This window comes from Nomascus leucogenys, chromosome 13 (genome assembly GCF_006542625.1).
Source record: "Nomascus leucogenys isolate Asia chromosome 13, Asia_NLE_v1, whole genome shotgun sequence".
NCBI classification, from domain to species: Eukaryota; Metazoa; Chordata; class Mammalia; order Primates; family Hylobatidae; genus Nomascus; species Nomascus leucogenys.
The window spans coordinates 78,339,890-78,358,739 of NC_044393.1; the positions used below are offsets into that span (position 1 = coordinate 78,339,890).

Below are 18,850 nucleotides of genomic sequence, written 5' to 3' on the forward strand. Positions count from 1 at the left end.
CATGACCCACTTTATGGCTTGATGGGTCAGAAAGCACTCAGTTCATGATAGGCAGTTGAGGTCGCATGGTGACTTGATGACCCATAGTCAAACGTTCAGTTTCCACTAAAGACCAGTAACAGGCCAAGAGCTGTCTCTCAAAAGTAAAGTAGTTATCTGCAGAAGATGGCAGGGCCTTGCTCCAAAATCCTAGAGGCCTCCACTGTGATTCACCTATGGGAGCCTGCCAAAGGCTCCAAACAGCATCCCCATCTGCCACTGACACCTCAAACACCATTGGATCTGCTAGGTCATATGGCCCAAGTGGCAGAGCAGCTTGCACAACAGCCTGGGCCTGTTGCAGAGCCTTCTTCTGTTCTGGACCCCACTAAAAACTGGGTGGGGTCTAGATAAATGGGCAGGAATAACACACCCAAATGAGGAATATGTTGCCTCCAAAACCCAAATAGACCCACTAGGCATTGTGCTTCTTTTTTGGTTGTAGGAGGGGCCAAATGAAGCAACTTATCCTTCACCTAAGAAGGAATATCTCAACAGGTCCCACAGCACTGGACCCCTGGGAATTTTAATGAGGTAGAAGTTCCCTGAATTTTAATCAGATTTATTTCCCATCCTCTGGCATACAAATGTCTCACCAATAAGTCCAGTGTGTTTGCTACTTCTTGCTCACTGGATCCAATCAGCATAATGTCATCAATGTAATGGACCAGTGTGATATCTTGTGGAAGCAAAAAGCGATCAAGGTCTCTCCGAATAAGATTATGACTCAAAGCCGGAGAATAGATATACCTCTGGGGTAGGACAGTAAAGGTATATTGCTGTCCCTGCCAGCTGGAGGCAAATTGCTTCTTGTGGGCCTTATGGACAGGAATGGAGTAAAAGGCACTTGCCAAGTCAATGACCACGTACCAGGTACCAGGAGATGTGTTAATTTGCTCAAGCAATGAAACCACATCTGGTACAGCAGCTGCAATTGGAGTCACCACTTGGTTAAGCTTACTACAATCCACTGTCATTCTCCAAGATTCATCTGTCTTCTGCACAGGCCAAATGCGAGAGTTGAACAGGGATGTGGTGGGAATCACCACTCCTTTGTCTTTCAAGTCCTTGATGATGGCAGTGATCTCCACAATCCCTCCAGGGATGTGATATTGTTTTCGACTTACTATTTTTCTAGGTAGAGGCAGCTCTAATGGCTTCCATTTGTCCTTTCCCACCATAGTAACGCTCACCCTACCAGTCAGGGAGCCAATGTGGGGGTTCTGCCAGCTACTAAGTATGTCTATGCCAATTATGCATTCTGGCACTGGGGAAGTGACCACAGGATGAGTCTGGGGGCCCACTGTAAGTCAGGCCTGAGCTAAAACTCCATTAGTTACCTGACCTCCATAAGCCTGTACTTTAACTGGAGGACCACAATGACATTTTGGGTCCCCTGGAATCAACGTCAGCTCAGAGCCAGTGTCCAGTAGTCCCCGAAATAGCTGATCATTTCTCTTTCCCCAATGCACAGTTACCCTAGTAAAAGGCCAGAGTTCTTCTTGGGGAAGGATGGGAGAAAAATTCACTGCATAAACTGTCGGTAATGTAGTGGTGTCCTTCCTCAAGGGAACCCGGCCTCCCCTTCATTCAAGGGGTTCTGGGTCTATTAACTGGCTCAAATCTGGAAATTGATTGAGAGGCCATGATTCTCTGTTTTTATAATTCAAATTAGTCTTTTGTCCATTCGACCTACAAGTTTTCTGCTTGTATAAAGTAGGAATGCAGTAGACTTCCTATCAGTTTCACTTCTAGAAACACTATGATTAATTAGCCAATGCCACAGCTCTACATGAGTCAGACTATTCTGATTGCTCCTTTGCCTCTGCCATCCATTATGGTAGCTACACCCACCTTGCCTTTGATGGTCGAGTGCTTCCACTTGGCCCCTGCCACCTCGGGATCTGATTATTCCCATTGTATTTAAATTTTTTATTATTATTATTATACTTTAGGTTTTAGGGTACATGTGCACAATGTGCAGGTTTGTTACATATGTATCCATGTGCCATGTTGTTTTGCTGCACCCATTAACTTGTCATTGAGCATTAGGTATATCTCCTAATGCTGTCCTTCCCCCCTCCCCCCACCCCACAACAGTCCCCAGAGTGTGATGTTCCCCTTCCTGTGTCCATGAGTTCTCATTGTTCAATTCCCACCTAGGAGTGAGAACATGCAGTGTTTGGTTTTTTGTCCTTGCAATAGTTTACTGAGAATGATGTTTTCCAGTTTCATCCATGTCCCTACAAAGGACATGAACTCATCATTTTTTATGGCTGCATAGTATTCCATGGTGTATATGTGCCACATTTTCTTAATCCAGTCTATCGTTGTTGGACATTTGGGTTGGTTCCAAGTCTTTGCTATTGTGAATAGTGCCGCAATAAACATACGTGTACATGTGTCTTTATAGCAGCATGATTTATAATCCTTTGGGTATATACCCAGTAATGGGATGGCTGGGTCAAATGGTTTTTCTAGTTCTAGATCCCTGAGGAATTGCCACACTGACTTCCACAATGGTTGAACTAGTTTACAGTCCCACCAACAGTGTAAAAGTGTTCCTATTTCTCCACATCCTCTCCAGGACCTGTTGTTTCCTGATTTTTTAATGATGACCATTCTAACTGGTGTGAGATGATATCTCACTGTGGTTTTGATTTGCATTTCTCTGATGGCCAGTGATGATGAGCATTTTTTCATGTGTTTTTTGGCTGCATAAATGTCTTCTTTTGAGAAGTGTCTGTTCATGTCCTTTGCCCACTTTTTGATGGGGTTGTTTGTTTTTTTCTTGTAAATTTGTTTGAGTTCATTGTAGATTCTGGATACTAGCCCTTTGTCAGATGAGTATGTTGCAAAAATTTTCTCCCATTCTGTAGGTTGCCTGTTCACTCTGATGGTAGTTTCTTTTGCTGTGCAGAAGCTCTTTAGTTTAATTAGATCCCATTTGTCAATTTTGGCTTTTGTTGCCATTGCTTTTGGTGTTTTAGACATGAAGTCCTTGCCCACGCCTATGTCCTGAATGGTTTGACAAAATTCAACAACCCTTCATGCTAAAAACTCTCAAAAAATTAGGTATTGATGGGACGTATCTCAAAATAATAAGAGCTATCTATGACAAACCCACAGCCAATATCATACTGAATGGGCAAAAATTGGAAGCATTCCCTTTGAAAACTGGCACAAGACAGGGATGCCCTCTCTCACCACTCCTATTCAACATAGTGCTGGAAGTTCTGGCAAGAGCAATCAAGCAGGAGAAGGAAATAAAGGGTATTCAATTAGGAAAAGAGGAAGTCAAATTGTCCCTGTTTGCAGATGACATGATTGTATATCTAGAAAACCCCATCATCTCAGCCCAAAATCTCCTTAAGCTGATTAGCAACTTCAGCAAAGTCTCAGGATACAAAATCAATGTACAGAAATCACAAGCATTCTTGTACACCAATCACAGACAGAGAGCCAAATCATGAGTGAACTCCCATTCAGAATTGCTTCAAAGAGAATAAAATACCTAGGAATCCAACTTACAAGGGATGTGAAGGACCTCTTCAAGGAGAACTACAAACCACTGCTCAATGAAATAAAAGAGGATACAAACAAATGGAAGAACATTCCATGCTCATGGGTTGGAAGAATCAATATCGTGAAAATGGACATACTGCCCAAGGTAATTTACAGATTCAATGCCATCCCCATCAAGCTACCAATGACTTTCTTCACAGAATTGGAAAAAACTACTTTAAAGTTCATATGGAACCAAAAAAGAGCCCGCATCGCCAAGTCAATCCTAAGCCAAAAGAACAAAGCTGGAGGCATCACACTACCTGACTTCAAACTATACTACAAGGCTACGGTAACCAAAACAGCATGGTACTGGTACCACTACAGAGACATAGATCAATGGAACAGAACAGAGCCCTCAGAAATGATGTCACATATCTACAACTATCTGATCTTTGACAAACCTGACAAAAACAAGCAATGGGGAAAGGATTCCCTATTTAATAAGTGGTGCTGGGAAAACTGGCTAGCCATATGTAGAAAGCTGAAACTGGATCCCTTCCTTACACCTTATACAAAAATTAATTCAAGATGGATTAAAGACTGAAATGTTAGACCTAAAACCATTAAAATCCTGCATTTAAATTTTGTAGTTGAGTGACTGTGGTTCCCACCATTAGATCTGGCATAAGGAGAAAAGCAATTACAGGACTCTTCAAAGATGCAGTTGCTGCCTTCACAAATCTATTTTGTAAGGCATTGGTCAAGGATGTATCTTCTGGACCCTCCCAGCTGGGATGAGTAGCTCTAAAGTGAGTAATCCACTCCACCATCCCAATTTCCCTAAGCCTTTGGATCCCTTCCTCTACATTAAACCAAGGGAGATCAGGCATTTCCAGCTCACTCACAGTGGGCCATCTTTTAATCCATAATTCAGCTGACCAAATAAACTATTAGAATCTTTTTTAACTCCCCAAGCTGCAACATTAAATGCAGAGCCCCTACTTAGTGGGCCTAAATCAATAAATTCAGCCTGATCCAACTCTGTGTTCCTTCCTCCATTATCCCATACCCTTAATATCCATTCCCATGCCTGTTCTCCAGATTGCTGTTTATATAAATTAGAGGACTCAAATAGTTCTTTTCGAGTGTAGCACACCTCCTCATGGGTCACACTCTCAACGCCACCTCTAGGGGCCTGCCACAACTTTCATCTAGTTATAGGTCTAGAACCAAACAAAGGTGTTGGGGGTAGCTTCTGAGGAGAAGCAACATTATCTTGCCTGGCAACTGTTTCAGGGCAACTGCCATCACTGTTGCTTCAGGCAGTGCAGGGTTTATCTCGTCAGACAAAGGTGGAAAGGCTGATGGCAGCATGGGTCAGGAAGGAGATATTGCCACTACTGGGGATGGGGAAGCTGTTCCTCCTGGCAAAAAAGGTTCATCAGAGTTTATAAACTCAGTGTGCCCAGCTTCACCAGGGTCCTCCCACATGTCCCCATTCTAAGTTTCAGGGTCCCATTCTTTTCCACTAAATGCCCTCACTTTAACAGTAGACACCTGACAATGCTGTAAATGCATCTTTCATTGCCGTTCAGCCATTCGCATGACAAAAGCTTGTGTCTGTTTTTCCACAATTTCAGCTCTTTCTCTACAGGAGATAAGACTCTCATTCAGGGCAATCTTAGCAGATTTGAGGCTCAGTATCTGCTTCTGAAGCTGGGAGACAGAATCCCTGAGTTCATCATTTTCTTTCATCACTTTGTCCACTGAACTTAGGAGCAACCAATCAGCTTCATTATGTTCCTTGGTTCTCCACATATGGTCAAAGGTATTATGTATAGTCACTAAACTCCTTGCCTCTCACGAGCAGTGAATCAGGAATGTCAAATGCATTTAGTTTGCATAACTCTCCAAACAGTTTCTGCCAAGGACTATCCGTGTTCTCTATACTATTAGAAGTAGATTTCTCAGCATTTTTAGATCTAATCATATTAAGCAGCCAACTCCAGAAATCTCAAAACCACTGAAAGAACTCCATCCTTAATATTCTGTTCCTCTAGAACCACTCCTGGTACCCAAATCTGTGTTAGTCGGGGTTCTCTTAGAGGGATAGAACTAATAGGAAATACATATATATATATATATATATAGAGAGAGAGAGAGAGAGAGAGAGAGAGAGAGAGAGAGAGAGAGAGGAGTTTATTAAGTATTAACTTACGCAATCACAAGGTCCCATAATAGGCTGTCTGCAAGCTGAGGAGCAGAGAGCCAGTCTGAGTTCCAAAACTGAAGAACTTGGAGTCTGATGTTCGAGGGCAGAAAGTATCCAGCACGGGAGAAAGATGTAGGCTGGGAGACTAGGCCCATCTCTCCTTTTCATGTTTTTCTGCCTGCTTTGTGTTTGCTGGCAGCTGATTAGATGGTACCCACCAGATTAAGGGTAGATCTGCCTTCCCCAGCCCACTGACTCAAATGTTAATCTCTTTTGGAAACACCCTCACAGACACACCCAGGATTAATACTTTGTATCCTTCAATCCAATCACGTTAACACTCAGTATTAACCTTCATACCCTCCATAACCATGTAGCCTTTCCTTCTTGCTTAGGGGATACAGGGTTCTCTGTATCTCAAGTGGAGAGCAATGGAGTAGAAGCATGAGAAGCTGGTGCTGTGCTGCCTGATAGAACCCTTGACCTTAGTGTTTCACCCCATCTTCAACTTTGCCCTACTCTCAATAGTAATTTCATGTGCCCACACTGTGACATTCTCAGACATTCTCATCCACTTCTTTACTTGGTCAGTGGCAATTCAATTTTCAGTTCAACAAATGTGTGGTGAGTATCTATTCTGTGTCAGATACTGGAGGCAGGGGTGAGAAGCAGCTTTTACAAAGAAGTTAGAGTTTGAGAGCAGAGGAGTCATGTACACATCACAAAACTTGCTGAGGCTCAAACAGTCCTCCTGCCCCAGTCTCCCAAGTAGCTAGGATTACAGGCATGTGCCACTATGCCCAGCTTCTGCCCAAGGGCCTTCTCTGCGGCCTATACAGGGCAGCCAGGAAGTGTAGGGAATCAGTGTGCTCCTCCAGTTTAGCACCCCTCATCCAAGAGGAAAATGCTGTGTCAGAAAAGTTTAAAAAGTGTTATGGAAGCAGAGTATTTGGCCAGAGCATTAGTGAGAAAGGTCATTTTATATTGGGCATGTAAGAGTGGGAAAGAGGTCATTTTGTATTGGGCCTGTAAGATTGACTAGGAATTGAATATGTAGGGAGACAGAGGGAACTCCTTGAGTAAAGGCAGAGAGACAGGACAGTATGGGCTGTGTGTGGAGGACAGAGGGGATGTTGAAGGTGAGGCTATAGACTGGGTTCAGGCCAGAACATTTTGGGTCCTTTTCCCATACCTTATTCTTTCTCAGTGAAATAAGGAAAGCTTTTGGAGAAAATAATTTTGGCGGGGGAGCTGAGATCAGAGGTGGATATGCTATGAGGAGCCTTTCCAGGAAGGGTGGCAATAGCTGACACTGGATGTATATGGCCTTTTATTCCCAGTGCAGGGCAAGGAATGGCTGGAGTTGGAAGAAGATGCCCAAAAGGCCTATATAATGGGACTCTTGGACCGGCTAGAGGTGGTCAGTAGGGAACGGCGGCTGAAGGTGGCCCGGGCTGTTCTCTATCTGGCCCAAGGTGAGTGACCACGCTTGCTAGCTTTAGAGGGGTGGAGGCTTGAGAGGGAAGTGGGCATTATCAGGACTGACATGACACAGGCTGTGCTGGGAAAGCAAGGTTTCTTGCCTCTCAAGGACAGATCTTGTCATGTGCTAGGAGTAACCTGTGCTTATGAGGAAGATGAGATAGTGTTGAGTGCTGTTCCAGATCCCTTGGGATCTGCCTTTATCTTACCAGGCATGTCAGAATTTTTTATAGGGTTCTTCTTTTCCCTACCCTGTACTATAATCATATGTGAATACTAGCAAGAGGTGTGGCCAGAGCTGATGATGTACCACCAGCTGATGATGGAGACAAGACATCAACTGTGGCCTGGCCCCAAAACTGAGGAGAAATAGGAGAGTGTCACAGATACACATGGACCCCTTGCGTTTCTCATTGGCATTTTGAAAGTTCAAGCCAACATAACTGCAGGAGTGGATGCTGTGAGTAATTTGGAGATGATCAGAACTAAATAGAGTAATTGGGGAATGCTGCTCAGAAGAAAACTGTTAGCAAGGTGTTGGAAAGGGAAATGAGATAGCCTAGCTGGAGTGAAAATAAGCCTACGATCATAAATATGAGGCGTGTTAACTGAACCAACCAGTTGGGAGCTAAAAAAAAATTGTAAAAGAAAAAATAATAAATGAAGAGGGGAAAGGGTGGACATTAGGTGAAGAGAAGACTAGCAAATAGGACTGTGCCCTCCTATATCTTTTGGGTCTGGTGCTCTGGCCAACTTCCAACTGCCAGTACCTTCATATGTTTGCCCAAGGACTTTATTTATTTAAGTTTTTTAAAACGAAGTCTCACTATGTTTCCCCGGCTGGTCTTGAACTCATAGGCTCGAGCTATCCTCCTGCTCCAGCCTCCTAAGTAGCTAGGATTATAGGCATGTGCCACCATGCTTAGCTTCTGCTCAAGGGCCTTCTCTGCAGCCCATACAGGGCATCCAGGCAGTGTAGGGAATCAGTGTGCTCCTTTAGTTTAGCACCCTCATCCAATGACTAACAGGAGTTAGTAGATGGGTAGCCTGACTGTCTCACCCCTCTTGGATAGAATAACTGTGAGTTGTGTGTTTTATACTGTTTCCAAATTATCCCCTGAGTGAACTCTTTTGGCTTCCTTTTCTTCCCTATCTCTACTGATGATTCCTCGGAACAATTCCCAGATAAGCTACTTGCACTGGAATCCTTACTTACCTCAGGATCTGCTTCTGGGAGAACCCACCCTTAAGACGACAGGCCATTGATGAGCACATTGGACCTAACCCTGGAGACTACCTCTCCTCTCCCCTGACTCATTCCAGGAAGTTCTTGGGGTCCCTGTCATACCTATGCCAGCCTAATTATTAGGCAGAGTATTATAGGAAAATCTTAAGATCATGGGGCAGGGTGGAAAGAACTGGGATACTGCCACCCCTCAACCCCTGTAACAACTGTCTGGTCCTTTAGGTACTTTTGGGGAATGTGATTCAGAGGTCGATGTGCTACACTGGTCCAGGTACAACTGCTTCCTGCTGTATCAGATGGGGACCTTCTCCACCTTCCTGGAGCTACTACACATGGAAATTGAGTGAGAAGCCTTAGGGGAAGGGCTGGCCTACATAACCCCCATTCCTTAAAGGGGCCTCATGTTCTGTGCTGCTTCCCTCACAATAGAGACCCCCTGTGAGGAACTGGGTCTACTCATACCTCAGCCCAAAGCTCATTGACAGTTCCCCTCCATCCAGCTGTGTTCTCTGATATTCTGTTCTCCCTCCCTGAGGTTGGATACATCTGCAGCTTCTGCCTCACTTACAGCTTTAATCCTGGGCTTCAAGGGCCTATACATCTGCAGCTTCTGCCTCACTTACAGCTTTAATCCTGGGCTTCAGGGGCCTATCCTGAGTGGGTTCTCTTTTTATTCAAGGACTTTCTTAGCTCAGCCTAACTCTGGAATTCAAGAAGGAAACTATTTTGAGTGCATGACCCAAGAAAGACAGGAAATCAATTCCTGTCATTGTGCCCAATTCTTTCCCTCATGGGCTATAGTTCTAGAGGTGGCCTTATTTGCTGCTACCACTACAGTGACCCCTTGTTTTGTCTCATGCCCATCACCCAGGAGTTTGAGATAGGGTGCAATCTGCTTATTATTCATCAGGTGTTTCTTAGCATCTGTTTTATGTCCAGCACAGTTCTAAGCATAGTGGGGAATGCAAGAGGAGTGGATACCACAGATCCTGCCCTTGCCTTGTCTTCACCATAGATGAGAGTTTGCTGAGGTGGCAGGGGAATTCTATCAGCTCCTTTACCCTAGACCAGTTTCATTAGTGGCTGCCTAGCCAGGGAATGGCAAGCACTCATGTTTGTGTGAGTGATAAGTAAGAGCACAGGGAGAAAAGAGGTCTTATGCATTCCTGTTCTTTTTCTCCTCCCCCTGGCAGCAACAGCCAGGCCTGTAGCAGTGCCCTTCGGAAACCAGCTGTCTCCATAGCTGATAGCACAGAGCTCAGGTGAGTGGGGCTAACTATGGGCTTGGAACAGGGCAGATGATTAGCACCTGGGTTACCTTTTCCCCAAATCCCAGATGACTCAGACCGTTAGGAAGTTGCCCTCTAGCTAATCTCACTGGGTTGGGCTCCCACAGAGACCATCCCTGAGGTCTGTGACTATGGGCTGGGAATTGCCTTGGGAACCTCTTGTGACTCTTCTGTAACCCCAGGGTGCTGCTGAGTGTTCTGTACCTAATGGTGGAAAATATTCGCCTGGAGCGAGAGACAGACCCCTGTGGGTGGAGAACAGCCCGGGAGACCTTCCGCACCGAATTAAGTAAGAAATGGCACTTGAGGAAGGTGTGGATGGGGTGCTAATGGGAGAGGGGAAGCAGAGTATCTGCCTAGGAGAGGCAGACAGTCGTTTTTTCTTTCGTTTTCTTTTTTAAAATTAATGTCCTTTCTTTTAGGACAGGGATACTGCATGGCAGACACAAGGGCTGGGCTTGATTGCCCCCCCTGTATCTATGAGCTAAGACCAGCCATGTAACTTCCCTATGCCTTGGTTTCCTTGGTTATAAGTGGGGATAGCCATTCCTCTCCCACTCCATCACGAATCCCACATGAAAAAATGAGTTGAATCACCTTGAAAACTGAGTTCTGTTCAAATGTAAGTTGGCGTTGTCATCTGACAGGGATAGGATATGAAGGACTATGGGATTTCAAAAATATATTTATTGATGTGGGAAAGTGAATGACATTGAGTCCTTTAGCCAAAAAGCAATGTCTTCATTATTGTTACTTCTAGTTTGGCATCCAACCCCAAAGTGTCACCCTAAGCTCTGGGGCCTATGCCATTTTAGTTCCATGGCGTCCCTTCCTGCCCTTGAGGGGCTTCCTTCTGGGGGCTAAGCCTCCTTCTCAGGACCAAGTACTCTGGAATTCTTCAGGGGAGGTGAGTGCCTTCCTGTGTGTGTCCAGAATCAGGGTTACATGAACAAGGTTTTAGCTGCCTCATCCTCACTTTCTCACCCCTCTCTCCTCACCCCTAGGCTTCTCCATGCATAATGAGGAGCCTTTTGCCCTTTTACTCTTCTCCATGGTTACCAAGTTCTGCAGTGGCCTGGCTCCTCACTTCCCCATAAAGAAGGTCCTGCTCCTGCTCTGGAAGGTGGTCATGGTGAGTAATTCTCCCCACTCCCACATTATCAGATCAGCAATGCCCTATGCCACCTGTTTCTTCTAGTCTCATTCAGGAGGCTGGAGCCAGGGAGCAGAATAGGGCAGCCCTTAGCCAACTGCCAATATGGAGGGGCAACAAGGCTGTCTTAGAGACATCAGATGTTCTGTGTTAGAATAGGTTTCATGTTTTTATTGGATGGATGGGAGATGCCACTCCATAAATTGAGGATGTCAGTGGTACCTTCTCTTATTAAAGCCAATGTTTGATGGAGAGAACACTGGTTGAAAGTTGGTAGATCTGGGCTTTGCTGATACTGAGAAACTTTGGGCAATTCTCTGTGCCTCAATTTCTCTAGCTATGAAAGGTTGGGATGAGCACCTGCCCTCCCTCCAGATAAACAGGGAATTTGTACTTTTTTTTTTAATAAAAATAATTTTTTTTTTTACAGACGGGCCTCCCTGTGTTGCCTGGGCTGGTCTTGAACTCCCGGTCTCAAGCGATCCTTTCACCTTGGCTTCCCAAAATGTTGGGATTACAGACATGAGCCACTGTTCCTGGCCAGGATTTGCTTTTTTTAAAAATAATGAAGTTCTTATAAATATGTGGTTATATTTTTGTTACTAGTTATTCAACCTGATCCTTCATTTTTGGCTCCCATCTCACAAGGCAGTCCTAATGGGGGAACTGCCTCTTGACTGCAGAGGAAATTGAGTGACTCTGGGGGTTTATAGCACCTGGATGTGTTCCTTAAAAAGGTCGATAGTTTCCTTTTTTTTTTTTTTTGAGGTGGCCCCCAGGAATTCCTTTCCTAAATTCTGTGATATTTCCCATACTGGGACAGTAAATAATGCCTTATCCTGACCCCTGAGCTCCTCAGTTGCTGTGGGGATGGTAATCATATTTGCCTCTTTCTGTTTTACTACCTCCTTATTAAGGAAAAGGTCTGAAGGGACTGGGGGTTGTGGCTCTTTCTTTTCATCCATGTTTCCCTGACCTTGGCTCTCTCTTACTTCCCTTCCTTCCTCTCTCTCTGCCCCTTTCCTGTTTCTTCCTTAGTTTACCCTTGGTGGATTTGAGCATCTGCAGACTCTCAAAGTACAGAAGCGGGCAGAATTGGGCCTGCCTCCACTGGCTGAAGACAGTATCCAGGTGGTGAAGAGCATGCGTGCTGCCTCCCCGCCCTCTTACACTCTTGACCTGGGAGAGTCTCAGCTGGCACCCCCACCCTCCAAGCTGCGAGGCCGCCGTGGCTCTCGAAGGGTATGGACTGAAGCAGACAATGGTATTCTGATACTGACTGGCCAGAAATCAAGATTCTAAGCTACTCTGGGTGTGGTAGGGAAAAGCAGTAAATGACCTGGCTCATCCTGCCCAGGTTGGCCCTATGACCAACCTGAAATCTTAGGGTCTCTAGTTTGGCCTCTATCGCCCAGCCCTGACAGCCCCCTGGGCTGCTGTGATGTGACACTGTGATATATATGACACATGTGATATATATGACACATGTCATATAGCCATGTCTTGCTACAGAATCATTGGCCTGGACCTCAGTGCCTGGAGTTCCTTACATTCTGAACAACAATTAAGGGTATAATCCTGGGGATAGGGACCCAGGGTACCAGAACAGGTCTCCAAGCAAATCCATTTTTCTGGGGTAAGGCATTTTACTATTTTGAAGCACCAGGAAGGTTTACTGTCAGCCAGCCACACTCTTAACTGGCCCTGGAACCAAAGGCTTACATTTAAGAGATGACTGGGTAGGGGTCTATGTATATAACCATGTGACACTTAACGACAGGGATACAATCTGAAATATGTGTCATTATGCAATTTTGTCACTGAGCAAACATCATAGAGTGTACTTACACAAACCCAGATGGTATAGCCTACTGCACACCTAGGCATATAGCCTATTGTTCCTAGACTACAAGCCTGTACAGCAGGTTACTATACCGAATACCATATGCAATTGTAACCCAATGGTGTTTGTGTATCTCGACCTAGAAAAGGCACAGTAAAAATACAGTATTATAATCTTATGGGTCCACAATTACATATGCAGTCCGTTGTTGACTGAAGCATCGTTATGCAGCACATGACTATAGTCTGCTGTCCTGAAAAGGTCAGAATGACAAGTTATACTGAGACCTGACTATGTTCTTACAAACTCCCCTGCCTGACCCACTTCAGTTCATCAACAGGGCTAGATAGTAGTGCTCAGTAATCCAGTCTCCATTATCTGCAATAAAATTTTTTAACTTTATTTTTGTTTTATAAAGTAATGCTTACTCATTGTAGAAAATTTGGAACAAATATAAAAATGTGATGAAGGGAGAAAAGAAAAATCACCCACAATCTTAACAACCAGAGACAGTCACTGTTAACTTTTTGGCCTATTTCGGTCCAATCTTTTTTTCTTTGTCACAAGATTTAAAATTCCAAACTTGCTTCCCTCTGCCTAGCAGCAAGCTTCTGTCCTCCTCTTCCTCAGTCAGCCAGCTGGTGTATGCTCACAGAAGGCAAACTAATTGAATGTTCACCTAAGCAGAGCATAATTAGGAAGGAAAGCGCTGGCAAAAAAAGGCATCACTGCTTTCTGAAAGCTAAGTAACTGTGACTTTGGGATTATCTATGCTATGTTCCCTGGCTAATGGCAGGGTTACCTGAGAACTTCTTGTCCTGTTATTGGGCCGGGTGGGGACAGTAGGTTAAGGTGGGGAATTGGATGTTTTCACAAGGGCTTTGTTCAGATTCCATGTTCCCTGAAATCTGGAGTCCTGTACATATGGGGTGGCCTCAGACAAGGATGCCCAGAGTGAGATCTCTGCACGCCTACCCTCCCTTCTTTCCCCTCCAGCAACTCCTCACTAAGCAGGACAGCCTGGACATCTACAATGAAAGGGATCTCTTCAAGACTGAGGAGCCAGCCACAGAGGAGGAAGAGGAGTCTGCTGGTGATGGAGAACGAACCTTGGATGGAGAGCTAGACCTGCTAGAGCAGGACCCTCTGGTGCCACCTCCACCCTCACAGGCACCCCTGTCTGCTGAGCGGGTGGCTTTTCCCAAGGGCCTGCCCTGGGCCCCAAAGGTCAGGTAGGTTTAATAGCATCAGGGACCCTATGCTTTGGGGTTTCAGTCTCCAAAGGCCCAAGATGGGGTAGTCTATGTATTCAAGGCTTGTTAAGTTGGTCTGGCAGTCAGAACTCCTGGGTTTGAAATTCCTTCTGTTGATTGCTGCCTTTCTCCACTGCTCCAGTCCTCTGATTGGAGGGGTAGGAGCCCGGAAAGTTTTTCTCTCTCAAAGTTTGCTTTTCTTCCCTTCTCTGGGATTGGTCATTTCACCATCCTCTCAGACAGAAGGACATCGAGCACTTCTTGGAGATGAGCAGGAACAAGTTCATCGGATTCACCCTGGGGCAGTAAGTGACTGAATGGTTGGAACTGGCTACAGAGTGGTTCCTAGGGGGCCAGAGGAGCAGGTAGCTTGGAATGAGGGATGGTGCCTGGTAGTCATAATGTAACCTACAGCCCCTAGGCCATGGACAACTCCCAGTGACTACTTTGGGTTCTTTCTATGGATTTTTTTTTTCCTTGAGTTTCTTCCACTTTTCCTCAAAGAACTTTTGTGTTTTTAGCCAACTGTAGGACTTTGAGCAACAAGTCATTTCTCTTTCGGGCCTTAATTTTTCCTGAGGTTGTTGGGTTAGATGGTTTCTATGGGCCCTTCCTGCTCTAATGGGCTAAAATTCTGTGAACAAGAGACATGGTCAGAATGGATCCAGTCTTCCCCCATTTCCCCAGCCTCATGAAACCTTCCCACAGGCCTCTTGAAAATTGAGTCTTTATTAGTGGAGTTTTACAGTCAAGGTGTCATTGGGCTATATACCCTTTTAAGTAGGAACCTGCCACTCCTACACCAAGTGAGTACTCAAAAGACTATAAAAATCTCCTGATTTCCAGAAACATTTCTGTGCACCATTATTATTTTTGTGTCCTGAAGCACTGATGTGGGACCTACAAGCTTGCAGAGGAAGGTCTAGGGTACTGGGGGTAGATGTTGTTGAAAGTAGCATGGTCCATTGACTCTAGGGGGGTATTGGGGTATCGGTAGTTCTCTGTACTTTGGAAGCTTATGATCTGGTATGTCTGGCCTTTTACAGGGACACAGATACATTGGTTGGATTACCCAGGCCCATCCATGAGAGTGTGAAGACCCTAAAGCAGGTGACCGGGGTGGGCTCTCAGTCTTCAGGGATAGGGAGCCATCAAAGTAGGTCAGATTACCAGGCTCCTGGATACTGGGTGGGGCTTTTCTACTAAACTCTTTCTGGACCTTCTGCATTCCTCCTGCAGTCCTTTGGCCAAATAGGAAAAATTAGGTCTCTCTTTACTTACTCAGTTTCCTATATTCAGGTAGATTTTAAAATTCTCCTTTCTTCCTCTCATTTCTTTTTCCTCTTCCCATTCTTCTCTCTCTGTTCCCATTCCTTGCTTCTTTTCCTTTCACTTCTCTCTCTCTATAAGTCCACTAACTTCCAAAGGCCCAGGATTGAGTAGGAGCCTGCTCTATATCCATTGTATGCATGGAGTCATCACTCCGTGCATACGTGCACACACATCAAAATTCTCAAGGCACTGGTCCAGGGGCAGGGGCCTGTTTCTGGCTTCCCCTTGCACTTTGTTTGAAGATAAATGCTTAGGTATTTGCTGCTCTTCAGCGAATGTAGAAACAGAATTTTAAAAAAACACTGTGCACAAAGCACTTTGACTGGTGCTGATGATGCAGAGGTGATTAAGACTCCTGCCTTGAAAGAGTTCATGTCTATGTGGGGTGACAAACCCATAAGCAGAACATTTCCTTGCTTTTGGGGAATTTAAGTAAGAGACTGGTACACATGTGAATGAGGCCCTCAGCCCTTGTTGATGTCTTCTTATCTTTGTCAGCACAAGTATATCTCCATCGCAGATGTGCAGATCAAGAATGAAGAGGAGCTGGAGAAGTGCCCTATGTCTTTGGTGAGCCAAGGAGGCCCTACACAGGGGGAGAGTAGAAGAAAATCTGTCTGCAGTGTTGTCACAGAGCATGTGTGCATGCATTCATTCAGCATATTAGGCTCTAACTGTGTTCCAGGCAAGACAAGGTCCCTACTTTCATGATATATTGAAGTTGGGGAAGAAAGATACAAAACAAAAAGTTAAGTAAACCAAACTATCAGAGAATGGTAAATACAATGAAGAAAATTTAAACAGGATGACATGAAAGAAACATCAGTAGACTACTTTAGATTGGGCAGTCGGAGTAGGTGTAGACCTCTGAGAAGGTGACATTTAAGCCAAGATCTGAGGGACAGGGAGCCGGCCATAGGAGCATCAGAGGAAAGAGCATTCCAAACAGAGAGAACAGCCTTAGCAAGGGGAAAGCAGGCTTAGAGTGTCGGAGGTAGTGAAGGAAGGCTGTTGTGGCTAGAGCACAGGGCCGAGGGCTGGGATCCTAGAGATGGAGTCAGAGAGGTGGCCTGAGGCCGCTTTGCTGAGGACCTGTAAGCAAAGGTAGAGAGCTTGAAGTTGACTCGCAGTCAAAGGGAAGGAAGCCTTTGGAGATTTTAAGCAGAGGAGTGATATGATCTGATTTATGTTTCTAAAAACATTAGCTCCTGTGTAAAGATTGGACCAGAAAAGCGTAGACGCACTCTAGGGAGGTTAGAAAACCCTTGAAATAGTCAAGGTGAGAGATGATGCTGACCTGGATTTGGAGATGTAGCTGACAAGACTTGCAGTGCATTTGGATGTGGATAGAGAGGCAAAGAAAGGAATCAAGAATAAGTACCATTTGCCAGGATGTGGGGGGAATATCAAGAGTTCTGTTTTGGTCATACTAAGTTTTAGATGCCCATTAGATACCCATGTGGAGCTGCAGGCGATTGGAAATCAAGTCTAGAATTCTAGGGAGAGGGCTGACTTTGAGAAATAAATTCAGGAGTTGTTTGTAACACTTATAGGCAGTGTTAAAGGCCGTAGAACTGGCTGAGATAACCCAGGGAGGGAGTAGAGACAAAGAAGAGAATGGAAGGCAGGACAAAGCCCTGGGGCACACCAATATGTTGAGGTGGGGATGTGTCAGGAAAGGAGCCAGGAGAGTACGAAAGACAGTAAATCCAGGAGATTATGATATCATCATAAAAGCTAAGAAAGTCTTTCAAGAAAAAAGGAGTGATCTGCTGGGTAAAATGCTACTAGTAAGTGGCATTATGGTAAGAACCAAGGTGCCCATTGGATTTGGCAACATGAAGATAGTGACCTTGATAAGAGCAACTCTAAGTGAAGTAGTGGGACTGAAAGCCTAATTGGAGTGTATTGAAGGAAATGTCAAAAAAGGAGGTAGATGGTATAAAAGTTTTGTGAAGGGGAGAGAAAGTGGATGGTAGCTGAAGAAGAATGTGAGGTCAAGGGGAGGATGTTTTATGGCTGAGAGATACTAGAGCATTTTTTTGTCCTAAAATAAATGATCCAAGAGAGGGGATAATTGCAGGACTGAGGCATTCAACAAAGCAAATGGGTGTGGGATCCTGAGCACAAGTAGGAGACTGGCCTTTGTTAGAAGCACAGGCGGTTCATCCTTCATGTCAAGAAGGAAGGAAGAAGACTCTTGGTAGATTTGGTGTTGAGAAGATGAGTGTGTGCCTGTCTGATTGCTTCTGTTTTCTCCATGAAGTGTGAGTCAGGGTCAGCAACTGTTTAGGGATGGTGGGCAAAGGAGTTGGTTTGAGGAGAGAGAAGATGGTATGAAATCGGCCTTTTGGAGAGCAGGAAGGCAAACATGCCAGGATTGCCAGGCTCTGTTGAATGTCCATTTAGGACTTAGGTCCATTTAAGCAGCAGATGAGTTGTGTGGGACAGAAGGAGGCTGGTTATTCTTCCCTGCCTCAGGGTCTCATGGCAGTGGCCCCTTGCCCTGTAATAGAAGGACCTTGTAGGAGGAAGGGAACAGCATTGGTCAAAGATGACAGTGGCCTGAGCAGCTTATTGGGTCCCTGAGGCCCCAGCCTCCCCACTGTGATAAAAGGCTTAGTTAATGTCATCAACAGGACAGAGATAGTTGTATATGAGGGAGCTGGTCAGAAAGGAGAAAGTGATGTAGGGGCTAATGGAGAGGGGAAGAAAATAATTTCCATCCATTTAAAAGCTTCTTTGCTAATATTCCTTCCTGTTTCTCCAGTCCACAGGTTACCCAGCTTCCTTTTAAACCCTCACTATTGAGCCACCTACCTCTCCTTCCAGGCTTACAGAACGTTCTAGAGTTTTCAGCCTCAGATCCACACCATAGGAAGTGCTTCTGTAGCATCTGTTCCAGTATCCCAGGTCCTGAGAGGTCATCCAGGCCAACCTGATGGTCCTATTGAAGAGAAAACTAGGACTCAGAAAAGGAATGTGACTTAACCAAGGTCACACAGTGAGTCATTAACACAGCTAGAGTAGAAACCTAGATCTGACTCCCAGCTTAGTGCTCTTTTCAGGTCACCCCTCACAACCAAGAAAAAAAAGCCTTTGGTCACCTGGAAAGTGGCGTTGGCAAACCATGTATTTCTTGCCACAGGGGGAAGAGGTGGTACCACAGACGCCATGTGAAATCCTCTACCAGGGAATGCTGTACAGCCTTCCTCAGTATATGGTAAGGAGATGGCTAGGCCAGAGCTGCCCTTCTCTGCTGCAAGGAACAGACAGCTAAAAACCATTTCAAGTGGACCTGTCCAACACTTGAGCTTGTTTCCTGAGCCTTTGCCCCTTTGGCAAGGCATTTTCTGACACATGAAAATTCTGAGCTTTCCTCAATGCTCCTCTGATGGTGCTGTTCTCCCTAGTCCTTCTTTGGGAAGGGTGGGAAATAAGCTGGGGTCTCTACAGAATACACTGGGGACCCTCCTCCGAGATAAGTACTGTAG

The 18,850-nt window shown here is 45.1% G+C and overlaps 1 protein-coding gene across 2 annotated transcripts in view; it reads left to right on the top strand.

Annotated features, from left to right (window-relative positions):
* STRIP2 (striatin interacting protein 2) overlaps window positions 1–18,850 on the top strand; it is a 58,633-nt gene that overhangs the window by 12,324 nt on the left and 27,459 nt on the right. For both annotated transcript variants that reach the window (XM_030825542.1, XM_030825543.1), the window contains exons 4-14: window positions 7,099–7,233; window positions 8,709–8,829; window positions 9,680–9,748; window positions 9,958–10,064; window positions 10,780–10,907; window positions 11,967–12,170; window positions 13,768–14,003; window positions 14,264–14,329; window positions 15,071–15,134; window positions 15,855–15,926; window positions 18,505–18,579. In XM_030825542.1, the coding sequence (XP_030681402.1) occupies window positions 7,099–7,233; window positions 8,709–8,829; window positions 9,680–9,748; window positions 9,958–10,064; window positions 10,780–10,907; window positions 11,967–12,170; window positions 13,768–14,003; window positions 14,264–14,329; window positions 15,071–15,134; window positions 15,855–15,926; window positions 18,505–18,579 (1,277 nt within the window). The remainder of the gene's footprint in view (window positions 1–7,098; window positions 7,234–8,708; window positions 8,830–9,679; window positions 9,749–9,957; window positions 10,065–10,779; window positions 10,908–11,966; window positions 12,171–13,767; window positions 14,004–14,263; window positions 14,330–15,070; window positions 15,135–15,854; window positions 15,927–18,504; window positions 18,580–18,850) is intronic.